A 27,741-nucleotide genomic window follows, 5' to 3' on the forward strand; every position below is an offset into this window, starting at 1 on the left:
TCAAGTCTCTTTCTAGTTCTGCCTTCCCACCTACACCCCTGCCCACCTTTTCTCATTTAGGTTGAAACCTTCTGGGCTGGAAATGGAACCAAGTTCAGATGCTACCTATCATTTTAGCTCCCAAATGACCAAGCAGTGGTGTGCTGGTAAAGGTTAACAATGGGCTCTCTTGGGGAATGGCTGATTTGTAGCATTTGGTGATTTTAGCTCTGTAAATAACTCTCACCCTAGATAAGTTCAAGCTATTGACAGTTGAACAAGCAGCTCATGAGATCCCTGTATATTTAAGAGTTGGCTCCAGGATGAGCTGGCTCTGGCACACTGTGGATTGAAAAAATAAGTGTCATCAGTTTTAGCTTGTGCAGGAACGGGGCAGGCAGGTCCAGAATTATTCTGCAGTAAAGTGAGGAATGGGGCAGTGCTGGATGGTCAGGCAGGCCTCTGAGGAAATACCTGTCCCTGCTGCTCCAGATTTTCTGCCTTTGTCTCCTAGCATCTGAGAACAGCAACATGGTGAAGTGCTTGAGATTTTTTTGTGGTGCTCAGGATCCCCAGGTTTGCCTTTCATAGAAACCATTCCAGGTATTACCAAGGGAAAGAATGTCAAGTGGGCAAAGAAAAGAAGAAGGTGGTCATTTTCACTTGGCTGTCTGCAACACCACTGCTGATTGTGTGTGTTCAAACAGCAATGGGCAGCAGGGCATGGTGACAGGCACCTGTAATCTCAGCTACTTGGGAGGCTCACGCAGGAAGATCATTAGTTTAAGGCCAGCCTGGGCAAGACCCTATCTTAAAACAAAATAAAAAGGTCTGGAGATGCAGCTCAGTGGTAGTGTACTTTGCCTAGCACGTGAGAAGCCCTCAACTCAGTCCTCAATATTGTGAGGGGAAAAAGGAGCAAAGATAATGTTAATGACAAAAACAGACTAAGTTCTGTTAGTAGGAATTAGTGCTCCAACTCCTGCAAGTTTCTAAACCCATCCTTCCCAACCCTGGCTGGAAAGGGAGGTCGGCACAAGATCCACTCACCATACTCTCTTCCAGTATGATACCTCACAATGGGTGCCTAGTCTTGGAACTCCACAGGGTAAAACACCCAGAAGCTGGACATCCTGTATCCCAAAATGACCTTGAACCAATCATTTAGTTGCCAGAACCTCTGGTTTCCCCCACTAGGACCCATGATGCTTCAAAGAAGGGCTTTCCTGGTTGTAAGGAAAAAAAGTCATTCAATTCACCCAGATACAAGGAAGTATTAATTATAAGGACATAAAGATCATTTGGAGTTCTAAAGCAGGACACAAAGTATAACTGGCCTCGCCCACCAGTTGTCCTTTTTTTTTTTTTTTTTTTTTTTTTTGCAGTCCTGGAGGTTGAACCCAAGACCTCATGCATGCTAGACAAATGGTCTACCATTGAGCTACATTCCGCAGACCTAAACAGGTCATTCTAGGAAAATTAGAATCTGTCCAAGATTGAAGCAGCTTTTCTCTCTTCAGTGATTCTATTTGGTCTTTTATTTCTGCACCAATCTCCTGTCTCTGAAGACAGGGCTCCTTAAACTCTGTCTTTAAACTTGTACCCAGCACAACATGGTCACCAGTCTTCGCTCCACATTAGGAAAGCTCCTGTCCCCATCTATGTGGGTGGCTTCCCTGGGAGGTCAAATTTACAGGAGCAGAACATCTATCTGACTGGTCTGTGACATGCGTTTCAAGCAGGCCACTTGAGTTTCAGGATATTCTGGCTGTCCCCATGACACCTTTTGGCTTAGGTATCTGCCCATGTCTAGTCCTTTTGACTGTGACCAGGGAAGCAAGTTGGGAGAAATAAATGACATCTAGGGTTGTCCTTTAATGGTTGATGGACAGAGCTCATACATCCCCAAACACCTAACAGCCCTGGTTGGCTAAGAGCAGCAATGTCTATGAAACAATTTAACAAACATCTAGATACTGTCGACTCTTTGCAAGGTGGTGAAGAATTTCATATTGTAATACCATATTATTGATTTTGAGGATGGTGAACTTTGTAAAGCTCATTAATAAATGTCATTTTGTTTAACCCAAATAATTTTAGAAGGTAAGCACTTTTATGTCCCTCTCAAAAATTAGGAAAATAATACTCAGATAAGACAATGGATTGAGACCCAATGCCTGGGAGAGAGTAGAACCCTACTTAATGTCAGGTTTTCTGACTCCAAGACCAGTGTTCTGTCTTCCTCACAGAGGAACAGACAATCTAGTGGGAAGAAAACCATAGAAATCATGCCAATGCTTTATTTAGAATCCTCCCCTCCAAATGAGGATTTATTGGGCTGTGTACTGGGAAAGTTCAGGTGCATCTAGACCAACAACCAATGCGATTGTCTCTTTTAACATCCACTCGAGGCTGCCCCATTCTCAAGCAGGTGCCTCCATCAAGGGGATAAGATGACTGCCCACAGCCCTCATGGCTCCAAATCCAGCTGACAGAAAGTCTCTCTTTAATTATTTTAAAATAATTAAAAAGTGAATTCTCCTTGGACTTAATTAGGCCCTGTGTCCATTTCTACATCAACCAGTCATTTCATCTGGGCTGGGTGGAATCCATGATCTCTTAGGCCACCCCAGAGCTGCCTGGTCACCACTGGATCCAGGGTTGATGCCAGGCTGAACAAACCCATGGGACTGGAGAGCAGGCAAGGCTTTATCCCCTCAGGAAAACAAAGATGCTATTAAGAAGAAATGGGTGCTAAACAGGCCGAAACAACAAATTCCCCTGGAATGGAAGAAGTTAAGGGCCTTCCACCACAGGGACTTGAGTGGAAGATAGCATCTAGCACTTGGTTGAGGACACAGTTGATGTCCAATGAATACTGAGCAAATGGAAAAGTGAACCTTTGTTCAGACTATGGTAGAATGGTAAGTAGTTGGTGCCTCCGAGACTAAGACCATATTGATAAAAAGCCTAAATCCCTGAATGCTATGATAAGGTGTTCACAATTCCTTCCTTCCATCCATCTTGTCTCTTTCCCTCCCTCTCACAGGGGGTTTCTAAACATTTGTTATCAGGTGTCAACATTAAGATTTGGAGCAGGAAAAAAAAAATGAACCTTAAAAGTATTAAAGTGCTGTGCTTAAATGAAGTCCAATCTTGTGTGGGCTAGAAGCACCCTTCTTGCTTATAGGATTTCCTATAAGTTCTGGAATCCCATTCTTTATCTGGTAGTCCTTGAAATAAGACAGCTATTAGCATATCCTGGGGACAGAGCAGCAGGGGGTATCTAGGCTGATTTGGTATACCCACTCCCTTCTGGGGCCTCCAACTATGCTGCCCCACCCAAGCTAAGATGAAGGTCTTAACTGGGTGCCCCTGGAGTTTCTCAGACTCACATTCGTGGGATGGTTGAACAGGTTTGGGTGCGGTCCCTGGAGTGTGTGAACATCCTTCTGAGCTGAGGAGCACTTTATGCTACCCGATTCCATATCATGATTAGGCATGATTTATTGCCATTCTTTGTTACTACTGACTGGGAGGGGGGGGTGTCCTTCATGAGCATTCCAGTCTCAATGCTAATGTACCGCTGGAGAGACCAAGTCATCAAGTGACGACTTGACTCAACTAGGGTTGGAAAAGCACAATTCCTCCCCATGTTTAGGAGATTCAGTCATGGTTTCTTCCCACTCAGAATGGAGAACAAATAGAATTTAAGAAATAAGCTTTGCCTGTGAAGTGAAGAAAGGCATCAGGACTTTTCTGTTGGTAAACCAATTCTAGTCTTGGTCAAATCAGGACAAGTTTTTTTTTTTTTTTCCTTTTATATGGCAACAAAGTTTTAAAATTTTTTGATTGCTATCTGAAGTGACTTTTCTAACAGAGTCACTATTAAATTCTTAAAAAATAGTCCATATAAAGTAGCGGACCCTCACACTGGACCTTCAAATAAAGACAAATGGCAGGCCTAGCTTAAGCTAAAAAGCCATTTGAGGGTGGGGACAATTGGCCGTACAATTCATTGCTGATATTAGGAATTCCTTTGCTATGTCCTGTACACCTTGTCCCAGGACAAAGCCCCAGCTCTGTGAACTTAATTAGGCTCTGGATCTATTCTGAATCAACCAATCACTGTAGCTGAGTGAATCTGATCATCTCATAGGCCAGACCAGGGCCACATGGACACCATTGGATCTGGGTTTTATGCCAGGTCACATAAACCCTTGGGACCTGTGGCTTCCCAAAGGAACATGTTACCAGAAGAAGGGGTACCATATACCAAGCAGATAAAAATAACAGCTATCCTATTCCTTTGGGTGGGAGGAGTAAGGAGGGCATCCAGCAGGTGTAACTTCTGAGTCCATCCCTAGAGTAAGAAGAGTGTGAGAGTTTAGAGTATAAGTTCTGGGTTCAGCTGGGGTTGAATCTCTGTTGTTGTTCATTAACTTGGTGACTTTGAACAAATTTCCCAATCTAATACTTGGCTTCCTCATCTGCAAAACAGTACCTATTTCATAGGGTTGATTTGAGAATTATATGAGATGATGATATAAAGAAATTAATATGATTCCTATGGAATGGAAGTGCTCCCTGAGACCTAGCACATCCTGTCATCTCAACATGCAGCAGTTTGACCCTTCAGGGGCTATGGCAGCCTGGGTGAAGGTCTCTCTCTGGAGCCCATCTCTGCAGACATCAGATACTCCCTGCGCTCTACAGAATGCCTCCTATCATCTATTTTGAGTTCCCTGTTCTGTTCTCTAACTCTTCTTCCATATTTCATTGTACTCAAGAAGGAGTTAAAACGCCACGAAAATTATCTATTTTTGAGCATGAGCAGATAGCGCAAGAAACACTGCTTCTCCCACAAGAAGACACACGCTCATGGGATTTCCCTGGCAATGCCATAGAGCCTGAAGGTCTGTCCTGGGCAGCTGGATCAGGGTGGGGAAAAGAACTGTGTTCAAATTGTTAAGCTAAAAAAAAAATCACATTCCATGTTTCCAGCCAATAAAACATGGCTGGGTCCTCTGCAGGGGCTGTCTCTATGCCATGTGCTCAAGGATGCTGGGACTGGCCAACACTTGCTGCTGAAGTGTCCTTGGAGCTGCCCAGAGAACCAGGAGTCTACGCCAAGCTCAAGAATTGCGAACTACTCACTCAAGACGAGCAAGCAAAGGGATCCAAGGAGGAAAGAAAGTTTTTAATAAAATATATCCAGTATTATTCCTACCTCTGCAAAACCAAATCTGAGAGTTTGCCAGAGGCTGTGCTTTCTGAAGGACTATCTCCTAAGAAAGACAAAGTGTGGCTGTTGGCATTGGTTACAGAGAGGGAGAAGCCAAATTAAAAATGAAAAAGAAAACTTCCACAATTATAAAAGAATCGTGTGATGCGATTGTGAGTATGCACTTACATAAAATTGTGTGTGTATCTATAAAGAAAAATGTAAATGAATTTTAAAGGGACATGTGGACTTTAGAAGCAGACAGATTCATGTGGGAATTTTGGATTTACCACCCCTTTGTAGCTAGTGTGATCTCCCTGACCCTCAGTTTTCTCATCTGTTCAAAGGCAGTAATTATAGCACTTCATTCATAATGTCCTGAGGAATCAGTGAGTGAATCCTAGGTACTGGGTACCCCATGAGAAAGCTAATATTATCACAGAGAGAAAACAGAAGCTCAAAGGCCAAGGTGGGGGTGAATGAGGGTGAATAGTTTTCAATTTCCAGAAAGCCCTATCTTCTTATGTTCTGGTCATAGTGATATCACATTTTCCCTCCCTGCTTCATACATCGCTGTTCTTCTACTTAGGATACTTCTCCATTTGCCCAAGTGGCAAGCTCCTCTCTGTTAAGGTCCATCTTGAATGCACCTCTTCCGAGACGCTTTCTCTGGTTCTTTCCTCCCAGGTATATAGGATGCACCTTCCATGGTGCCACCTGCCACCCCCACCACCACATCCTACTGGTGTGGCAATGCCACATGCATGACAAACGCCTCTCCTTATATGCTGAGTTCCACAAGGACAGAGGTTGTGACATACTCCTCTTGGTGTTAGCAGCTCCTGGTACACAATGGCTGGTCAGGGAGCAGTTGCTGAATGGAAGCATAAAAACAAAATGGAGGGCGTCTGCTCTAGAGGATGATGACTGAGTGTTCTCCAGTTGGAGGAATGAGAATGGAAATGGACGCCGGCTGCAACATGGGAAACTTCAGCAGGACACAGAGAATTCTTAGTGAGAGTGCTAGATCCCAGACCATGTTCCCATGGGACAGCATGGAATTTCCTTGGTGGGTCCTTATAAAGGAGTGCTTTTAATGTTTGGGGTGATTCTGATGTGGTTTTGCTTGAAGGCTGGCTTCCAGCTTGGTATGAGGTTCATAAAACAACCCATAAGTAACCCGGATGACAGTGAAGGGTCTTTTGGCTCTGGGTCAGCCTGTTCTCCCAATGATTTCCTGTGCTGAGCACTAGCCAAGGAAGCTGGGAAAGAATGTGGCTGTTTGTGTCTGAGTAGAGGGTGGGGAGTCCTGCTCCAACAGGCCTCAACCCCAGCCCTTGAGCACACAGTGTTTTGCCAAGGGTCACAGTTACATCGAGCTCAAGTACCCAAGTCTAATGATACTCAGTTTCTTTCTTTCAACCATAACTGTAAAATAATAGAGGAAGGAGGGACTACAGTTTAGACCAGTGCTTTCCCACTTGACTTTATTACTTGTTTAGTGTACCCAGGTGCTATGTGGCACCTGTGTGTCAGGCCCTGCCTAGGTCTGGGTAGAGATGGATGAACAAGACCAGGTCTCTGTCCCTGCTAAGGGACGGATAGAAAGTAAATTATATGTAGAAAATATTACAAAGGAAGCCAGGTGTGGTGGCACATGCCTGTAATCCCAGTGACTTGGGAGGCTGAGGCAGGAGGATTTCAAATTAGAGGCCAGCCTCAGCAATTTAGCAAGACATTATTGCAATAAATAAATAAAGCAAAAAAGTCTGGGGATGTAGCTCAGTGGTTAAGCACCCCTAGGTTCAAACCCTGGTACCAAAAAAAAAAAGAGAAAAAAGAATAGAAATAAAAGGATTATGAGGGAGAAAAATGGTAAAAGAGAGCCAGCCATTCCTTTATCTTAATCACAAATGTGAGGCATTATGACCCCATTTTTTTTTTCCACAGAGGAAGGTACACAAAAAAAAAAAAAGGCAGAAAAACAGTTAATGAAGAAATGAAAATACTTCCAATAAACTACCTCCACAAAATGCAAAAAGGATATGTGGCCACAGTGTCAGACCATATCTGAGAACTTTAGGGTGGGCCTAAGACACGAGTCGTAGAGGGTGAAATGGGATTTGTTTCCTGAAGAGAGGACGTGAGAATTCAAGGCTACACTTGAATGTTTGCCAAAGCCTTAGAAGTTACAGTAGCTACCTGGGTTTGAGCTGACATGCTTCAGCCAGCCTCCAGGGTCAATCACACAAGAAACTGGATAGATACACAGACAGGTATTGCCAAGTGCTGTGGAATATGATGGGTCTTGGTTTTGATCCCTTCAACTGAAAGCCTTTCTGCTTTGGTCCACACCATCGGATGCTGGCTGGGTAGCATGGTTGGGTGGTCTGGGGATGCACCCTGGAGTGTGCTTGCCCCTCTTGAGGACAGCTATTGGAAGCCGCCCATGCGAGGAGCCTCAGGGCCCTGAGCAGTGAGCGCATCGTCAGAACCTCCCTTGGCTGCTGTGCAGGGGGAGGCAGCCGATACTGACTAGCTCAGCACAGTTAATTAGTTGCAGCTTAGCTTAGTGCTATTAAAAGGAGGGCAAGCCAATGACACTGACACATCGGGGTAGGAGAGATGTGTGGTATCTGAGTGGAGGTTGAGAAAGAACTGAGAAAAGAGGAAATTAGAGCCATGACATAATTCTCAAGAGCAAGCAGGTTTGGGGTCTGAGAAAAATCTATCTTCACACCCACTGTCTAACATTTACCTAATTTCAAGTGTCAATCAAGGCCCTTTCTAACCAGTGTGCTCTTATAAATAATCATGCAGCCAGAACTAACAAGCGAAAAATACCAAGTAAACCACAGGACGTGACAGTTTGATCTCTGCTCTGAGTGGCTGCTAAAAGCAAAACGAAAATGAAAATCTTTCGTGTTAGGAAGATGTGAGAATTGAAGTGACTGGGGAGTCTGTTAGGAAGGCCAAGGCCAAGGTAAGATTCGCTTACCGTATTTCCTCCTCTCTACAACCATGGCAGATACATATGTGTGCTGTGCTCAGAGGGCCTCAGCTAGATCCTGAAGGTCCCTACCCAGGCGGAAAGCTTCAGGTGCTGGGAGTTTTCCAGAGGAACCTGCAACCACGGAGGGCAGCACCTGAAGTAGTAGCCAAGGAGGGCAACACACGCAGCTCCTTAGACTCAGGCACCAAGGGAGCCTCACATTCGTCCTCCTCCCCCATGCAAGCAGCTGCAGTCAGAAGCCTCACCTCAGTTCTCACAGCTCTGGCTTCCCCAGACTCCCTCCTTCAGAGATGTCAGTGAAGTGGCTCAGCTTGCAGCAGAAGCTGGGAGCTCATTATAAACCTGGTCCCAGGCTGCAGTGCAGGATGTTCCTGGAAGTTGTCTGAGGACTAAGACTCAGGAACATGGGCTGGCCTGCTTGTGTTGGGGCTTTTTGCCTATTCCATACTGTGTTCCTGAAGTTCTGGAGAAGAGCAGTTGATCAGAATAGTGAATTTAGGAAAAATAAAACAATGTGACCCTGGGAGACAAAGTCAGAAATGTAATGTGGGACATAAATTTTGGGGACTTCATTGTGTAAAATGCCTGATTAGCCCATCTTCAAAGTGCACTAGCATCTGACCTCTTCCTAAATGGAAATAAAGCCTCCTCAGAGATCATTAAAAAAATCAGTCCTCTGTTTGTCACCAATAACTACAGGAGGCTTGGGGATGTGTGGCTCAGTGGTAGAGCACTTGCTGGCCATGTGTGAGGCCCTGGGTTCAATCCCCAGCACTGTAAACACACACACAAAAATAACTGCAGGAGCCTCCATTTAGGATCTTTGATCATGGTCTACATGTTCATTTGAAGAAATATTAAAATACTTTGAGCCAAAACTATCAGAAACTCAAGAAACAGACATATCACCAAATGGAAAAGTCATTTAATTCAAAAGTCATATTTCCACTCATTTCATAGGGATTGTCACATAACCAAGCAAATATAAGAAAGCCGAGTTTTAGAGGCTGCTTGACCAAAATTGTGTTTTTATAGATACACGTATGACACCAAAGCACATTTTTTTAAAAGCCTGAACACAGTAAAATGTTTTTCTAATAATAGGGGAAAAGTTCTATCCTAATCACAGATTACTTTTTAATTATGGAAACTGATTCTATGCACCAGTCAATATTCAATACTGAAGTTTAAAACAGTGCATTCTTTTTTTTAAAGAAAACATTAAAGTGCCATTTTATAAGTACTTTATTGATATTATATCACACAGCATTTTACAGTATACTCAGAGGTAATCTAAATCATGAATTAAACATGCAAATAGTTTCTTTCCCAAAATATGGACACACTGTCTTTTAGAGTGTTTTTGAACACTAGCCTAGCATTAGCAACTAAGCGTTTATGGAACTGATCTTTTTTTCAACATGACTTTTAATAAGTTAAGAAGGAACATAGCTGCAGATAACACTACCTGATAAATATGAACACAGATTTTGAATGGCACTTAATTTACATCTTTGATCTTTTGCTAGGCAATCAACAGCCTCCTCATGTGGGTCTTTGTATGAGTCTGTATCTTTACATGTGTAGGTATGTGCCACACACACACACACACACACATACACACACACACACAAGCACATACATTTACACCTTAGAATCATCAGATATATCTTTTCACAGATATAAGGTTGATCCTGGCATCTGAATAACCAAGAAAGCTGCTTGTAAGTGTCCACTTGGACAACTTTGTACAAATGAATGGTATATAATGACAGAGACTGTCATAGCCTCAAGAGGGCTGCTCCAGGAACTCGGACATTTTGGTTATCAATACTCTGATTCTCACTGACTACGCTACTGTGAAGTTGGACACAATGGCTAACTGTTCTCCTTCCATGGGTCTAGGACTGAGCTGTCTTTGCTCTCTAAACCATTCCACATTGAAAGACATTTTCACATTATAATGTCCCACCAAGATTTTGTAAAAATATTGTGAAATTTTTCTGTAGTTGTTTTTCCTCCCCATTAAAAACAATATTTTATCCCTCTAAAATAATCCAGAGTTTCTCAGAATGGTTCGCCACACTCCCTACATCCAATACTTTTTCTCTCAGGAACAGAGGTGCTTCCGTGAGAGACCACATTTCAGCAAGGGCTGGCTCTGAATCACATCGGGATTCTCTATGTGACCTCTCTGTCTGCTTTGGGAAGCTCTTCAGTTAGACAAGTACTGTAGGCGGCAAAAGGAAGAAAGCTAATTATTACTTGCTGGAGTATCTCAGGCATGCTGCAGGATTGTGCAAGGTTCCCTGCTCTGCACTGTTGTCATTTTGATGCTACAATTACGGAGAAGTGGTTCAGCACCCAGAAGATCAGTGTGACTGCCAAACACATTTGAGCACAAGAAACATTTTTTAAACACCAGCACAGGGTGTGTGAGAGGGCACCTGGCTGACTTTAAAGAGATGTGGGGCAGGACTGTCACCATAATTGATTATTGTCAACTTTGCCAGAGATGATAGATAACTCCCTAGACAGACACCTAGGACATTCCTTTGAAAGCCAGGCAGCTAAGAGGCTTTGGTTCCTTCTGGGCTGGCTACCTATTTGGGGAACATGGTTGCTCGTAAAACATTCAATAGCAAAGCAAACCATGGGTGTTATGGTGGCCGTTGGTGCAGCTGGGTGTCCCATTATATAAAACTCTGATCCAATTTTGCTTTTGGAAACAGAAGTCAGAGGACAAAATGCACCAATAAATGGTCATGAACTGACAACCTGGCTACCTGCAGTGTTCCTTCTGTTTGCCAGCCCTCAATGAGGAATGTTTTTGGAGCCTCTGTAGTCAAGATAGAGCTTTTAGTGTGACAGGGATTACCATTTTGGGGGGCAAACTCAGTTGACAGAAAGACTTTCCTCTGAGGTGTGGCATGTTTATTTTGAAAAACTGGAGAGAATTTCATTAGTCTTGTGAAAGTCAGGATTTTGCCTGGGGGCAGGGATGTGATGCAAGTTATTCTCTCCTGGCATGGAATTGTTTAGCTGTGGGCTTCTGGGAGTGCCTGAAGGAGTGAAAGGCGGAGCTTGATAACCCCCAAAGATTCAGGCTATAAGCATATAAAGGAAACTCAAGGCTCCTAGGAAAGTTTTGGGATCCTCATGGATGATCTTCTACTCTGATACCAATTCATTTCTCTAATCTTCCTTAGAGTTCCCTGTTAAAGCAGAAAGAATTAGGGATGGGAGGCCTGGATAATGGAGAGAGTAAAATTCATTTTTTTGTTGTTTGTTCCAGGGGTTGAACCCAGGGGCATGTAAGCACTGAGCCACTTCCCTAACCCTTTTTATGTTTTGTTTTGTTTTTAATTTTGAGTCAGGGTCTCATTAAGTTGTTTAGGGCCTCACTAAGTTGCTGAGGCTGGCCTTTAAACTTGAGATCCTTCTGCCTCAGCCTCCCAAGCCACTGGGATTACAGGAATATGCCACAGCACCCAGTTTAAAATTCATTTTTAATCTTCAAGTTCCTTCCTACTGGTTGGTTCATATTCTGGACAGTTTCTCCAGTTCTTCAGCTGATAGGGAGAGAAGCCTGGCTAAACAGAACAGCTGTCACAGGCCCAGAATGGCTTCAGGGAAGCTGGGAAGTGTCTGCCTAAAAGATTCTGTTGGGAGAAGCTTCAAAACAGGGCTATCTCAGGGGGGAAGGACACACTTCCAAGTACTCAAGCTGGGGCCAAGTGGCTATATAGTGTGCTCCACTATATTACTTCTGTTCCTTTACATTAAACTCCAGGTACTATGGGTCAGGTGACAAATTAAAACATCAAATGCATCAAAATCATTATCCTGGGCTCTTTAAATCTGGAAAGTACAATGATATGTAAATAAGTGTGCATGCCCCTCATCTCCCACCTTGTTCCCAAGCCCATAGGAAACAGGCTGGGCATACATTAGTATATTCCTTTTCTCTTTGGGTTTCAACAATAGCTTTCTTGAGTCCTGTCTGGGTCTTGTCCATGCTTAATTCTTCTTTGATTCAAGTGTTATGTCTCACTTGCTTCTGGGTGAGTTCCTAGATATCAGCTGGATAATCCTGGAGCTGATAAACTGAATAGTGAATCAAAAACTCCGCTAGCTTCAAAGCCATCTTGAAAATTGTAATGACACAATCTACATCCCTCTTGGGGTCTTTTTCTTATTTGGGGGTTGCAGGGAATCTAGAGGTAAAATAGAGCAGGAGAAAAGCGAAAGCAGCAGCACATCAGGAACTAAAGATCCCGAGCAGCTGGCTCTTTTGTTTTAACTTATAGACACAATTTACAAAGTGGAGTGTCCCCATGGATAAAGCCTTAGAAGATGCAGAGAGAAGTAAGGGGTAAACCAAGTGTCCCATCTCCTTCTCTCTTAACACCTTGGAGTACACCAAGAGATACACCTGAGAATGAAAAACAAGACAAATCAAAATGAAAACAAAACAAAACAACCCCCCCCCCAATAAAAAACTTCATCCCTGGACCCACTTATTTGAATCCTGAGCTTTAGCTTACTGCTAAGTGGGCATTTCTGGAAAAATCTCATTGCCTGAAGATGCTCTTTCTATCTCCAAATCACAGAATGCTCAAAAACACATGTAAAATACAAAAGACCGAACCACTTTGATCTGCTGCACCCATCAACAGGAGCCAGCAGAAAACAGGCACATGGGCATATCTTCTGCTGCCAGGCCAGAGGGGACAATGACCTTAACTCTTCCACCTTGCCTCCTTTCTCTCACTCTAAAACACATTTATTCAGCAATCACAGCCTAAATGTGAAGCAACTAGCTTAAAGAATATCAAATATAAAACTTTGCCATATAGTGTTTCAAATCACTCTATTTACAAGTTAATCTTAAAAAAAAAAAAGAAAGAAAAAGATACAGTAATTCAACACAATTCAAGTTTTTCTTTTCTTCATTAGAGGTCCCTAACGGAATTCCAGAAACAGGACACTCTGGAGCAATGCTGCCTTTCCAAGGGACTCCTGGGGAGATTGACAGTTTATAGTTGTCCTTCTTGTAAGAAGATTCACACATGGAAGATATGGCGACTCTGTTCTTTGGAGGTCAAGTGAATTAGAAATGTCCAGGTGGAACTTCCCCATCCAAGACAATCTTCCACAAGACCCAGCCCTTTGAGTAGGAAATTCCCTTTCTTAGAAGGTATCCATTCCATCATCCATGCCCCCAACTCTGGTGTCTTCCTGAATGTCAGTGGCCTATGATATTTATCTCATTCCTTGAAAGCTTGAGAAATGATTCCCTTTTTCTGGGTGGCAGTGAATGTAGTAGATGTCCTTTTATCCTACAGACCATAGAGTCAGCCTGGGAAGCATCCCTGAAAACCACAGGGCACCAGTGCTCAGCAGCCCAAAACACTGCAACAGAGCCAGAGGTGGGAATCCCCAAGGGCAGGGACTAGTGACTAAGAGGGACCAAGTGAATGGGAGGACACAACTGAACCAGTCAGACGGTCACCCATTGGGAAGGAGGCATCTTACTCTCTAGAAAGCAAATACCAGTTCTATGAAGAACAGAAATATTAAGCCTATTTATAATCTCAAGACACTGCTAGAGGAGTTTTCTCCAAATATATCCTGATGCCTCTGAAATTCATTAGAGAGGCAACAGTTCCTAGCTGCTATCCTGTCTGCCCCAAGTAGATGACCCTAATTCCTTGATCCTCTGCTCCAGGTGATTGGAAGACCATTCAAAAACCCAAAATGGGGAAGGGGGATTGTGCCAAGCAAAGAGGTGTGTGGTGTTATTTATTTATTTTTTTTGGTTTGGTTTTAGAGTAGGTTGGGTTGCCATGGTTACTAGGTGATGGCAGCCCTCAATGGCAGAGAAGTTTCCAGCTCAGGAGGGAGTGTGCATGCTCCTTTGCATAAGAGGAATGGACTGAATTTTGCTGATGATGGGCCAAGGGCTGCTTTGGAGATGGTGAGAGATTGGATGTTATATAAACATAGCTGTCACCCCTCTCCATCCTGCATGCAAACAGACAGACCCAGCTGTCTGCAGCACTGTGGGTTTTCAGAATTAGAGGCACGACAGAAAGAGAAACTGTTGTAAACAAAAGCAAGGGACCCAGCCTGGACCTTGGTGCCAGAATTTTTTTTTTCTCTGTCAAACTTAGCTATGCTGTGTGCCCTTGGGGATTGTATATATCCTACTTCCTCCTTTAAAGGTTGGGGGTTTGAATGACTGTTGAAACAAAATCAGTGCTCCCTGTTTAGGGGACTCATGAAAAAATAGCTTTGCAAGCCTTTCTCTTATCAAAATCAAATGGCCTCCTCTGTTGATTGCCTTCTGTTTCTTCCAGTATTGCCTCTCGTTAGCTGAGATGATTGTGGAGATGGGTGACGCGAGTTCCCAGAAACATTCATGTCGACAGGTAGCACTGGAGTTAGTCTTCCTGCTTTTCTCAGTGGAAAATGAGAACTGGCCTACAACACTGGAATCAGCGGTTGTCATGGATACCATGTAAAGCTCAGCAGTTCTGCTGGGGCCCATGGTTAGAGAAACTCCACGTAGTTCTCAGGGATGAGGCCAGTCTTTCCATTCAGAGTCCCCTCCAACCAGCCAGGCTCCTGAGATGGATGGACTGTATGGGAAGGGGAGAGAGGGTGAGAAGAAATGACATTATACATAGCGCAAGTGCTGGATGTGTGTTGTGTGTGTGTGTCAAGAAGTTTGGGGAATAAGTGCAACCACTTGTTAGATTACATAATTCTGGGGCTCGTTTAAACCAGAGGTTCTCAACCTTTCGTGGGATATCAGCCTTCTGCTGAAAGCTGTTCTGAACTTTTTTTCCATAACAAAAAGGAAACGGAAACAGGCATTAAAATTTTTTGCATACAATTTTAGGGGTTTGAAGGGCTTTGTGAAGATCTTGTTCCAACTTAAGTGACAGATTTGTATTTTTTAGGTTAGAGGTTAACAGTTGGGTGCTCCATCCATGTATGTATCCATCCATCCATGTACCCACCTAGCTACTCAGTATCACCAAGTAGAGTGCTCATAAGGACTGCTAAGAACTAGTCTTTAATGATGTCTAGCTTTTAATCATGTATTTTATTTTCCTTCAAATCCTACCCTCTGCTTCTAATTTCCTTGCAAATTTTTTTCTTTTTCCATTTTGCAGCCTTTGGGTGAGCTGTCCCTCCCACATCCTTACTTTTCTTTCCTCTGTAACTCTAGAAATTTCCCCCTTCCTATAAACAAGTCTGAAAGCTGTCCTCTTCTTCCTTCTACTGCCACTTCCCAAGTTTACTGATCCTTTGATTTTTTTCAGTATCCAAAGAACACAGATCCATTTTTGTGACATCATAATTCATCTCCATGGAAACCACTGTGATATTACAAAGATGATAGAAAAATCCAGCTGAGTCTGCAAAGTAGTCAATAGCAGGAAGGAAGAAAGAAGGAGCTGTGGGACCAGGAGGTAGGAGGTGTCTGCATTTGTGAAGGGGAAATGCAGATCTCTGGGGCGTGGCAGGACATTTACTCTTAATGTATTAGGAAAACTCCAATTACATGAGATTGTTTGGAAAAAAATGAATTTCCCCCGTTCCCTTCCTGGGCTAATTAAGTAACTTCCCGAGCTTGTTCTAGAAAAGCATTTCCGCCCTAACACTACTATATAATTCTACTTTCGGTTTGTAGGGAAAGAAGCAAAAACAGAAACCAAAGGAAGCAAATGGGGAGGGAGCAAAAGGACAGGCCCTGAGGCTTAGAGAAGATCAATGTCAAATGCATACATGCTTCACATGCTTCCTTAGGAAAGCACAAGGTCACACGTCTATTCCTTGGCCTCCAAAATCCTGTAGTTTCTTGCCCTAGGTTAATTAAAAAAAAAATTTTTTTTTTAGTTGTAGATGGAGACAATAACTTTATTTTGTTTGTTTATTTTTACATGGTGCTACGGATCAAATCTAGTGCCTCACATTGCGAGGCAAGCGCTCTACCCGTGAGCCACAACCCCAGCCCCTCACTAGGTTTTTAGAATAAAGCTGAAGTAAGCAAGGATACTTTACATCCATGGCAACCCACACAAGGAAGAGTCTGGAGAGAAGTGCTACACGAGAACACACACAACTTAAAAGCCATCTGGCCTTTCTAGTCACCAAGGTCTCAGGCCACCCCTGAACAGCACCCAGATACCCCTGTCCTCAGCCCACCTGCCCAGCTGAAGCTGCCAATATCACTTCCAGTTCTGTACCTATGAAGTGGTGGCAATGACATCTTTCCCCTTCTTGTGTCAATTAGAGGAGACAATAAGGGTGAAGCACTGCCCAGGGCCAGGCACATCATAAATGCTTGGTAAGGTTAGTTGGGGAGGACCATGCATCACTTGTCTGGTCATGTGGACTAGCTGACTAGACACCCTAGTAAAACCTGGGTGAGGGCCTACTCTCCGTACCCACTAAGGCATCAGGAAACCTCAGAGGTTGAGAATCAAAATGAACAAGTCAAACCCATCCCCCAAAATGAAAGGCCTAGAAAGAAAAAAATAAACCAAATGAACAAAATTAAAAACGACCAAAAGAGCCCCCCGCCCAGCTTCACGGCATAGCTCCTGGCTGAGCTGTTAATACACTGGGCACACCAAGTTCACCTCCTGTAGACATGTCGCCCTTCCTGGCCAGCTGTTCAAACAGCATAGGTACTGAGGTAGTAACATCTGCAAACATCAGAGACATATTTTGCAGATTAAGGGAAAAATCAGAGGGGACAAGGGAGGCCCTTCAAACTGGAGGCCAAGAGATATGTCAAATGACATGGCAGGGGATACAGCAGGCCTTGGGTCAGTCTGCTGATGCACAGGGTCTTCAAGTAAGGGTTTATGAGACAGTAGTGGCCAATCATGTGAATCATCATCACATGCATGCTCACCAGATTCTTGGGCCCCACCAAATGAATTAAAGAAGAATCTCTAGATTCTTGGAGCCCAGGAATCTGTATTTTAATTGGTGCACAGAAGAGCTTTGACTTTTCTGTGCAAAAATGCCTATGTAATAAAGATGGAAATAAAAATTAAATTGCAAGTTTTTATTAACTGATGGAGGAGGGAGGCAGCCCCAGATGTCCCTTTTTCCAGACGTCTTCAGTTTTCTGTCATCACTTTAAGACTTAGCTGAAGCCCCAGCTTCATTAGAATCATGCAATCACTTCCACCTGCTCGCTCCCTCCTCCTGACTCCTAGAAGACTCATGGGACATCCCATGTAGTGTTTTGGGGATCCTATTAATAAACTGCTCCAATGTGAAGCTTTGATTCTCCACACAGTTTTTTAGTGCATTTTGGTTTGTGTTATAGCACTCCCTGGCGTGACAACTTCAATAATTCCCCCTGCTTGGTGGAACACTTAGAAATGCTCACTATCAAGCAGTTGTTGTGCTCAAAATTATAGATATATTGATTATCTTACCTTCACTGTCCTCACTTGTATTATCATCTTCATCCCTACTTTATAGATGAGAAAATAGGGCCCAGGCAGGCGAATTAATTTATACATGGTCTTAACGGTAGAAACAGAATTTGAACACAAATTGTCTGATTTCAGAGACCAAGCCCTTTATCCTATATCCCGCCTCTATTCAACCAGGGAATGTGCTCCTTAAAGATCCGAATGACAACACATGTGTAGACATGTGTAGCGGTAGACCCTTTGCTGATAAGGGCTTCCACATCACCTGCTTTCATCTTCAGAGTGACTGTGGAGATGGTTCTGCTAGGATCCTCATTTTGCCAATGAGAAACTGACGCTCAGAAAGGTTAAGTATCTTGTCCAAAATTACACAGATACCAGCTGTGTAATTTTGGACAAGACACTTTGGACAATATATCTATATGATGGAAGTATATCAGAGCCCAGGACACCTGACCTGAGAGTCTATGGTCCTAACCTCTACTGCTTTGGCCTAGCTCAGTGCTCTGAATGTTGAAGATGTTCAATGAGTGCTTGGTGGGCTGAACTGCACTGATTGATGCCCAGCACTCTGAATTGCACCAGTGTTCAATGTGCCATAGAAACACTAGAGGTGTTGATGCAGGCTGCCTGGGCGGCTCTCCAGCTCACCAAGCATATAATAAATATAAGGTGCTGCTGAAATGGGTGTGCTTCCTGCCTCCCACTCTCCCTCAGCCATGTCCTTGGCTATGCCCTACAACTCAAGTTGTATCCCCCCTGCACCTACACTCAAGTTCCCTCCCTTCCTTAGCTCACTGTGGACTGGGGGCAAGTGTGTGACTAAGATCACTAATGTCCCTGGGGGAAGAAACCTTAACTGGAAGGGATATGGACCTCTGTATGGTTGAAATACATTTATTCATTTAACAATTGAGCAACTAATGTGTGCCAGACACTATTCTTGTTGGTAGCATACAGAACAAGCAGACAAGAGTCTGCTCCCAGGGAGGGATAATCAATCAATAAACAAGCATATCATTTCAGGTAGTGCTAAGAGGAGAGAGAGACTGGGATAGGGTTCTGGGTAGGGAGAGAGGAGCTCAAAAGGCTAAAACCTGAATGATCCAAAAGAAATCAGATGGGAGGTGGCAATGCAAGTACCAAGGTCCTGAGCTGTGCAAGAGTTTGGGGTCAGTTGAGAACAGTGGTCTGCATATTTTTCATAAAGAGCCTTATAATAAATGTGCCTCTGGCAACTCTGCCACTGTAGTGCCACAGATAAATGTCAATTAAAAAAAAACATGGATGGCTGTGTTTCAATAAAGTTTTATTTCTAAAAACAGGTGGAGGGCTGGATTTGACTGGCAGGGGAAATAGGGTTTGCCAACCCTATTTCAAAACATAAAGGTGACCTGTGAGGCTGCAGCATATCAAGTGAGGGAGAGAGGAGGTCAGAAGGGCAGGAGCTGGGCCACATAAATAATTCCCAGAGTAGGGGGAGGCTGCTGGGGTACTATATGCGGGGAATAACATGATGTGATTTTCATGTTTCAAAGACCACAGGCTGCTTCATAGGGAATGCTCTGTGGGGGAAAGAATGAAAGTGACCAGACCTGTTAGGTGGCTGGTGCACATGCCCAAGTGAGAAGTGGAGATGACCCAGCCTTGGGTGTCACAGTGAAGACAGTGAGGGAGGCTGAAAAGACCCCCCCACCTGCAGCCCTTCCAGAACCCCACTTCCTGGGCAGCTTGGAGGCTCCCTGGTGAGGATGCGCTCCATCAGCATGCAGCACCTGGGACAACCCTGCCCAGCACCAGTGCCGTACCCAATGCACTGCCACCAAGGGCTCTAGCTCATCTCAGATCCTGATGAAAGTATCCCAAGAACCCAATTTTAGTGACTGCCATGTGAATTTTCCAGGTATTGCTGATCACACTGCTTCCAGATGACTAATGTTCTTGAGAACACGAGGTATTTCTCTTTCCAGTTACTGTGTGAGGTGCTCCTGGTGAAGTGCACAGTTTCCTAGTAGACTGGCAAAGGCTGACACTGGAGTTATTTCCGAGTACTGCATGTCCATCCCCCCACTGACCAAAGTCCAAGAGCTGACAAAGCAGCTGCTTGAGTCAGGGCACGGGCCTGGAGTCCAAGGCTGAGATCAACCCCTATGAAACAACAGCCTTTTGCCTCTGTGTGCCCGCCCCTCCCTCCCTCCCTCTCTTCCTCCTCCTCCTCCTCCTCCTCCTCCTTCTCCTCCTCCTCCTTATTCCTGAAAATAAAAATATAAGAGGTACAACATACACACAGCACAGAGGAGCCCACGTGCCTTCTGAACCTGTCATTAGGAAACTCTCTTCTGATTGGTGTGATGATTTCATTTGACAGCTACAGAGCATCCAAGTTAAACAGCCCTTACCTAATACCTCCAGCAGTAAACCTATGAGAGGCAGAAAGGGAAAAAGACCCCTCTGTTGAACCCATCAATAGTTTTCTTTTCTCCTGTAATGCCTGCTTTTTCATATAGAGGTGAAGGAATCTAATAAAAATAGGACCTAATAAAATATTATCAGCCAAACCAATCTAAAAAGTGGATTAACATTTTGTCAGTTCCATCTTTGACTGCAGCTCAGTTAACACCAAGAGGTGTTTTCTTTCAGTTCAAACTGGCACTGTTCTTTAGGGAATTGGAAAGGTCACTGGCATTGCTGGTTAAAAACAAACTAGGGTCAGTGAACTCTGCCATGACTCCTGGAGATCACAGAAAGGCTTGGGTAAGGCCCCAGGACCCCTTCAACCCAACCTCTCTCCTGCTCTCATTTACCACCATGAGATTTATGATGATTACCAAGTTTGGGGTGGGTGTAGAGCACCCTGCTGGGAAGAAATGGAATTGGCAGTTAAAAATCACATGAGTATCTTTTCTTGTCTTATTTTTTGGTTAACTATTTAAACTTCTTCAGAAGGAGACTTTACAGGAAAGGAGGCAGGAATATAAAATGATACAAGCTCCTTGTAAAACGATTTGGCACTTCCTTAGTTAAACAGAGTTAGTATGTGACCCAGGAATCCCACTGTTTGGCGTATCCCCAAGACCAGTGGAAACATACGTCTTCAAAGAAACTTATAGCTGAATGTGGACATCAGTATTACTAATAACAGCCCAAAGTGGGAACAAATGACATGTCCATCCACTGATAAATGTTTAAATAAAATGTGGTATAGATCCGAACAGGGGAACATTATTCAGCCACAAAAGGAACGAAGTTCTGACATAGGCTTCATGGATCAACCTTGAAGACATTATACAATGTGAAGAGAGCCAGTTATACTGTGAAATTCTATGTGTATGAAATATCCAGAGCAGCCAAATCTATTGGGACAGAAAGTAGATCAGTGGCTCCCTTGGGCTGGCTGGAGGAGGGCTGGGGTAAATGTGGCATGATTGTTAGGGGGTGTGGATATTTCCTGAGGGAGGGTGATGAAAATATCCTGGAATTAGATGATGGGTGTACAACTCTGAATACACTAAAAACCACTGAAAAGTAGATTTTAAATGGGTAAATCCACAATGGTATATGGATATCTCAATAAAGGTATTTTAATAATGGAAAAAGAAGCCAGGCATGGTGGCATACGCCTGTTAATCTCAGCAGCTCGGGAAGCTGAGGCCCTAAGCAACACAGTGAGACCCTGTCTCTAAATAAAATACAAAAAAGGCTGGGGATGTGACTCAGTGGTTAAGAGTCCCTGGGTTCAATCCCTGGTACCAAATAAATAAATAAATAAATAAATAAATAAAGACTTCACTTGATCAAAGGAGTGACAATTTAACACATGCAAGCATATTTTGGTCCTCTGTGTGCTTAGGGTGAATAGCTGATAGGAATAAGATGGTCCCTTGCACACATGAGCAGGGAACTGGGGCCTGCAGGATGGAAATTCAATTCCTGGTTCACTTACAAATTTGGGGCTCTCTCACACCTTGCTTACCTTTGAGCAGAAGCCCCTCCCCTGCCAACAGCAGGGGACAGAAATCTGAGCAATGCAGCCCATTCTGGTTCATTGCAGAAATGGTCATGTTACAGCTGGGTCTATTAGGGGGATTCTCATGGATGACATGCTCAGGGATTGCTTTCAGCAGACCCAATGTGACCTGCCAGTCTGCTGGGACCTGAACGCACCAGCTGCTGACAGCAGAGGTGGCTGGGCTGGTTTTTTTACTCTGATTTGTAAAGTACCCAAGTGAAAGTTAACAATGGTTTAAGGATAGTGCTTTGAGGTCTGAGAAGCATAAAGGGAAACACAGGCTCAGCAGGCCAATCAGGCCACACGCAGTTCTGGGCTTAATCCTGCTTCTGCTGGCCCAGGTGGCCCAGGGTTGAGTGTGACCTGGGAATCACCCTCTCCCCCAAGTCTGTATTGCTTTCTATTCTGTCTATCTAAGATTGATTAACATCCCCACTAAGCAGATACATGGGGTGAGCACACAGGTGGTAGCCCTTTGATGAAGTCAAGGGTTGGTCCCCAGGAACTCATCTTTGCTCCAGCTTGGAATGTAAGGCCCTTCCAGGTATAGCCAGGACCCATAGAGTTGAGGTGTAGCACCTACTGCCCAGCCAAAAGCCAGGCTTGGGCCATATTGGCTAAAAAGGAGATAGTCCTTGGGAACTATGAAAAGATAGGGCCTTTTTGTGAAACAGAGAGAATGATGATGATGATAATGATGATGATCTCAATGATAAGATATTAAATGCTTAATATGTATTAAGCTCTATTATGGTTTGAATCTTAAGTGTCTCCCAAAAGCCATATGTTAAAGTCTTGGTCCACAGTTGATGGTACTATTAGAAGGTGATGGAAACATTAGGTGGGTCCTACTTGGAGGAAGTTGGTATGTGTGTGTGTGGGGGGAGATTTATTTTGTCTCTCCTCCTTCCCCCCACCCTCTATCCCTCTCTCTTTCTGTTTCCTGGCTGCCATGAGGTGAGCAACTTTGCCCTACCATAAGCCTTCCACCATGATATTCTGCTTCACCACAGGTTTACAACAATGGAAACTCAAACCATGAGCCAAAATTTATCTTTCCCCCTGTAAGTTGTTTTTCCTCAGGTATTTTGTCATAGTAATGGGCAGCTGACTAATACAAGCACCATTTTAAACATATGATGTGCATTATCTCAATTTCCTCTCTCAGTGCTCTATAAGGTAGGCAGTGCCATCTTTCTATTGCAGAAGAAAACTGGGGCATAGAGAGGTTAAGTCGCTGCTTGAGGTCACACAAGAGAAAGTGGTCAAGCTGGGACCTGTAGTACTGCTGGGCTTTAGAGTTCAGGTTCTCCAAGGCTACATGGTCACCTTGGCTGCCCTGTATTGCTGGCTCTCAGTCAGGTGGGAGGAGGCGGGATCTGGACCAATGCTGGCCACTTGCGAAGATTAACGTGTTGGGTAACAAAAATATCTATTCCTAAACCTTTACCCCTGCCCTACCTGAGGCCAGGGAGGCAGCCAAAGAAAAACATCCAATTTCTGAAACCAGGCAGCTACCTTTGCTTCTTTCTTTGAGGGAAAAAGAACAAATGCCTTTGCCCAGAGATCCAGGAAGGCGAACCCTAAAGGAGAGTTTCACCTGGGGACAACTGAGCTGTCATAGGAACATGGGCTTTTTCAATAGAATCCAGATTTTTCTCTTGGTAAATGATAAGTCTTTATGGCAAATTATGACATCAATTGTCACTTACAATTTATTTTTAGGGAGAAAAACAAAATTAAAAGGCACAAGAAAATGGTAGTAAAGCCAAATACAAAATCCCTGTTTTATGGGGGGGGGGGGCGTCTGTGCATCCATTTTCACAGCAGGATTCTGGAGTAGGACAGCTGGAAGCTTGCAGGGTGACAATTGTGAGATAGTTTATGTTCCCAAAAGTTAAGAAGAGGATAAACAGGAACCCAGTGAGCCTTACTGCCCCAGAGCTTACCACATGCCCTGCCATCTGGGGAGTATGTCTTGCCTGCTGGGGAGGGTAAACACAAGAGGAAGAAGGCACAGAGCAGGTGGTCTCAACTTCCACCTGACCTTTGCACTAATTGCAGCCCATTTCTGTTCTTCAGCATTTTTTTTTTTTTTTTTTTTTTTTTTGGTGGAGGGGAGAGTACTGGGGATTGAACTCAGTACTCAGGGGCACTCAACCACTGAGCTACATCCCCAGTCCTATTTTGTATTTTATTTAGAGTCACAGTCTCACTGAGTTGCTTAGCACCTCGCTGTTGCTGAGGCTGGCTTTGAATTCCCAATCTTCCTGCTTTAGCCTTCCTAGCTACTGGGATTACAGGTGTGTGCCACTGTGCCTGGCTTTCTTCAGCCTCTGTGTCTTACCCTCTGTCCAGACCTCAGACTCTTTTTTTCTTTTTGGTACTGGGAATTAAACTCAGGCACATTCTACCACTGAGTCCTTTTTATTATATTTTGAGACAAGGTCTGGCTAAGTTGCCCATGCTGGCCTTGAACTTGCAGTCCTCCTGCCTCATCTGAGTAGCTGGGATTAAAGATGTGCACTACCGCTGCACCCCCACCTAGACTCTAGAAGTTACTGCCAGGTACTGGATTGAGTCCTTTGCAGGCAAAAATCTCATTTATGTTCATAACACCTCAAAGAATTGCTGATTACTTGCCTATTCTTGATCATGTCTTCAGAGTCTTGTTTCTATTCTCTTATTTTGGTTTGGTCTTAACCACTCTACTGAGATTTTTCCCTAGGTAGGAATGCCAGTTATTCAGATGCTTCCCCCATATTTTTTCAAGGGGCTGAGAAACTCACCATTATCAAAGACCGTGCCTGCTATGAATGAGAGCTCCGAGTCGTGTTCAGCTTTGCAGGCATATAAGGCCTTTGCCTTCCGGAACGGTGTGCTGTGTGAAGACAAGAATTTATTTAACATTTTTTTTCCAAACCTTAGAAAGCCCCAGATATTTTCTCTCTTCTTCTTCCCTTTCCCTGAAGGCCACCTAGTTCTCACTTGTGGGAAGAGCCTGACAAGGCAGCCAGATGGCAAAACATGAGGTGGGACAGTTTTAAAGGTCACAGTAGAAAAATGAGAAATATTCAGAGTAAAGCCACAAGCTCTAAGAAACTACACTCTGTGAGGGGTCACCTTGTGCCACGTTAAAACTTTACCTGGGAATTATGGTTGCTGAACGTGGAAGGACAGGCTGGGCCCCATTTCTGGAGCAGGAATACCTTGTGGGGAGGGAGAGAGGGTCAGGAAGGAACTTTCAAGCTGCTCTGAAAACACTCCCGACACTCTTGAAATACTCAGCAAGTCAAGGAGGAGAAATTCCAGCAGAGCCAGGTCTCGGCGCCTGGCCATGGGCTGACATTACTTCTCCCAGATGTTCCTTATTTTCACTAGGCTAGGTCTTACAGGTGGGGCAGGATTCCAGAGCAGGAACCCTCAGGGTGGGCAGGCAATGGAGAAGGTATATGTGAGCAGTCACACATATGTGTGCATGAACACACATGTGCACCAATGTGTGTGTGTGTGTGGGGGGGGCAGCAAGAAGGGTGAGGGGATGAGATTTTTTTTTTTTTTGTCTTCATGTCCAGTAAGTGCTGGCAAACACTCCCACTGTGCATCAGAAACACCTGGGGAGCATTTAAAACTTGCAGATGTCTGGATTCTACTGACTTGCAGATTCAAACACCGCCATCAGAATTTTAAAAACAAAAAACAAAAACAAAAAGTTGGTGGGTGTCACCCTCCCAGTGATTCTCATGCCATCAAGACCGAGAACCACAGTACCAGATCAGAGGTTGGCAGATTTTTTTTCTTCAAAGAGCCATGCAGTAAATCTTTTAGGGTTTTTGGTCCTATGGTCTCTGTTGCAACTATTCAATGCTGCACTGCCACAAGAAAGCAGCCACAGATAACATTTAAATGAATCAGTGTGGATGTGTTCCAATAATACTTTATTGACAAAACACAGGCAGGGGGTCAATGTGACCTACCACAGGTCATAATGTACTAACCTGTGTTTTAGAGAATAATTTGTAAATTCTATTCTCCTCTGTCAATTTTGGCTTTGCTATCCAACTAGTTTCAAACAATCTATATAGACTTCTAAAGGATCAGAATGACAATCTGGCAAAAGTTGGCTCATTGGCCACCAATGATTCTCTTCCTCTATGTCATCTGAGGAGGTGCTCTTAAAGGCTCAGAGGCAGGAAAAAAGAGAAGAAGAAGAAAAAAACAAAAGAGCATGGAGGTTTTCTGAATTAGAAAATTATCTATAACTGACTAATAGAGAGCCTCCAGGACCAGTGTGTACGATTTCTGGTGGCAGAGTGAGACTCAGCTAAGGAAGGGTCTGGCCTCAGGTAAGGTCAGGTAGAATCAGATGGGTCATGGTGTCTTGGTCATTCTGGAACTGTTATTTATTTATTTATTTATTTATTTATTTTTGGCATCACCAAGTTCAACTTTCCTCTGTGAAACAAGAGTGATAGATGGATGGAAACCTAAACTAGGGCCAAACGTCTAGACCTTCCAGTCTTGGGTCCATGAAAACTGAAAGGAAAAACCACTTAAAAAGTCTGTGTACAGTAGGGCGATCAGAATAAATGATATCCAGAATTTGTTGCCAGGGCAACAACAGTTTACTGCTGTTCTCTCTGGTGTTCTAATAGCTAAGAGATGATGGCCAGATGGGAAAAAAACTGGGAAAGTGGGAGAAAATGAAGTGGGGCCATTGGGAATAAAGGAGAGAGCCTTTAGTATTCACCAATTCCCAGTGGAAAGTAGCTCTTCCTGTCTAATTATCATTGAAGAATAAAGTTCGGGACAAGGGCACATTCTTTGATTTAACTAAGCCAAGTCTGGGTTGGCTGGCTGGGGTTGAATATTCATGTGCAACTTTCCAGGGACAGAAAAATAAAGCCTATTTTTTAAGGTGGGGGGTAACAGAGAGGAGGAGAAGTCAGCTGGCTGTGAAAACTGCTAAAACAGCCACAAAACCATACTAACAGGTAAGTGGAGCTTGTCATGACATCAGAGGTGGAAGGAGAATCCAGGCCACAGGAGCCAAGGTCTTAGAGACTAGGTTTGGAAGCAGGATTACTGCCTCTTGAGGACAGGGCAGAGCAGGGCAAAGTTCAGGGGGATGGGGAAGGCAGGGTCCCTCTGCCTGGATTTTTGTAGAGGTTATTTATTAACCTCATTAAGTAAAGGTAATAGGACAAAATAGGGGTGAGCCAGGGAAACCAGCTGGGGTATTTGGCAGGTAGAAAGAACAGGGAATGGTCTCAGGTGCCTAAGGTTACCATTTTAAAAGAATAACTTTCCATTAACATTAGGTTTTAGGTATTGAATAATGAAAAGACAAGAAGATAGTACATTAAAAATAAAAGCAAAGGACAGGAAAGGCCCTTTTTGTTTCTCTCAAGAGAAGAGGTGACTAAACAGTCTTTGGGAGGGTCCTTTCCTCTGAGGCTTCTCCTCTATCACCTTAGGATGTGCAAAAGGAACAAAAAAGGGTGTGTGTGGGGGGGGGAGTAGGGATGCTAGAAGGGATGCCTTCATTATTTTTTTTAATCTATCTATCTCTATCTATCTATTTATTTATTTTTGCAGCGCTGGGGGTGGAACCCAGGGTTTTGTGTGCACTAGGCAAGTACTCTCCCATTGAGCTACGATCCTAGAAGGGGTGCTTTAGAAAGGAGTAATTCTTGTTCCCCAAGGGTAGGGTTGCCAGAAAAAATATAGGACACCTAGTTAAATCTGAATTTCAGGTAAACAATGAATATTTTTGTATATGTGGGACATACATATACTAAAAAAAATTTGCTGTTTTTCTATGATTCAAATTTAACCAAGTATGCCATATTTTTATCTTATTTGCTAAATCTGGCAATCCTATCCAGGTGAAAGCTTATCTTTTTAAAATTTTGTCAACCCAACAAGTTCCGGATCCCACAACTCCCTCTTCAAAAGCCTTGAGGAGTTTGCTTTTCATAGGGCACGTATTAAAACAGATCCTCTTGGCAGAAAGATTGTGTCTGTAGGCTTTGGCTCTGATTAA

General features: G+C 43.7%; 1 protein-coding gene across 3 annotated transcripts in view; it reads right to left on the reverse strand.

The window, feature by feature from the left end:
* Positions 1-9,171: 9,171 nt before the first annotated feature.
* Positions 9,172-27,741, reverse strand: part of ARHGAP26 (Rho GTPase activating protein 26) — a 426,612-nt gene continuing 408,042 nt past the window's right edge. For all 3 annotated transcript variants that reach the window (XM_081295152.1, XM_081295154.1, XM_081295153.1), the window contains 2 exons: positions 24,485-24,576; positions 9,172-14,860 (listed from right to left, as the gene is read on the reverse strand). In XM_081295152.1, the coding sequence (XP_081151278.1) occupies positions 14,772-14,860; positions 24,485-24,576 (181 nt within the window). In that variant the 3' untranslated portion in view covers positions 9,172-14,771. The remainder of the gene's footprint in view (positions 14,861-24,484; positions 24,577-27,741) is intronic.

This window comes from Spermophilus citellus (assembly GCF_964194105.1).
Source record: "Spermophilus citellus genome assembly, chromosome: 1".
In the NCBI taxonomy this organism is placed as follows: Eukaryota; Metazoa; Chordata; class Mammalia; order Rodentia; family Sciuridae; genus Spermophilus; species Spermophilus citellus.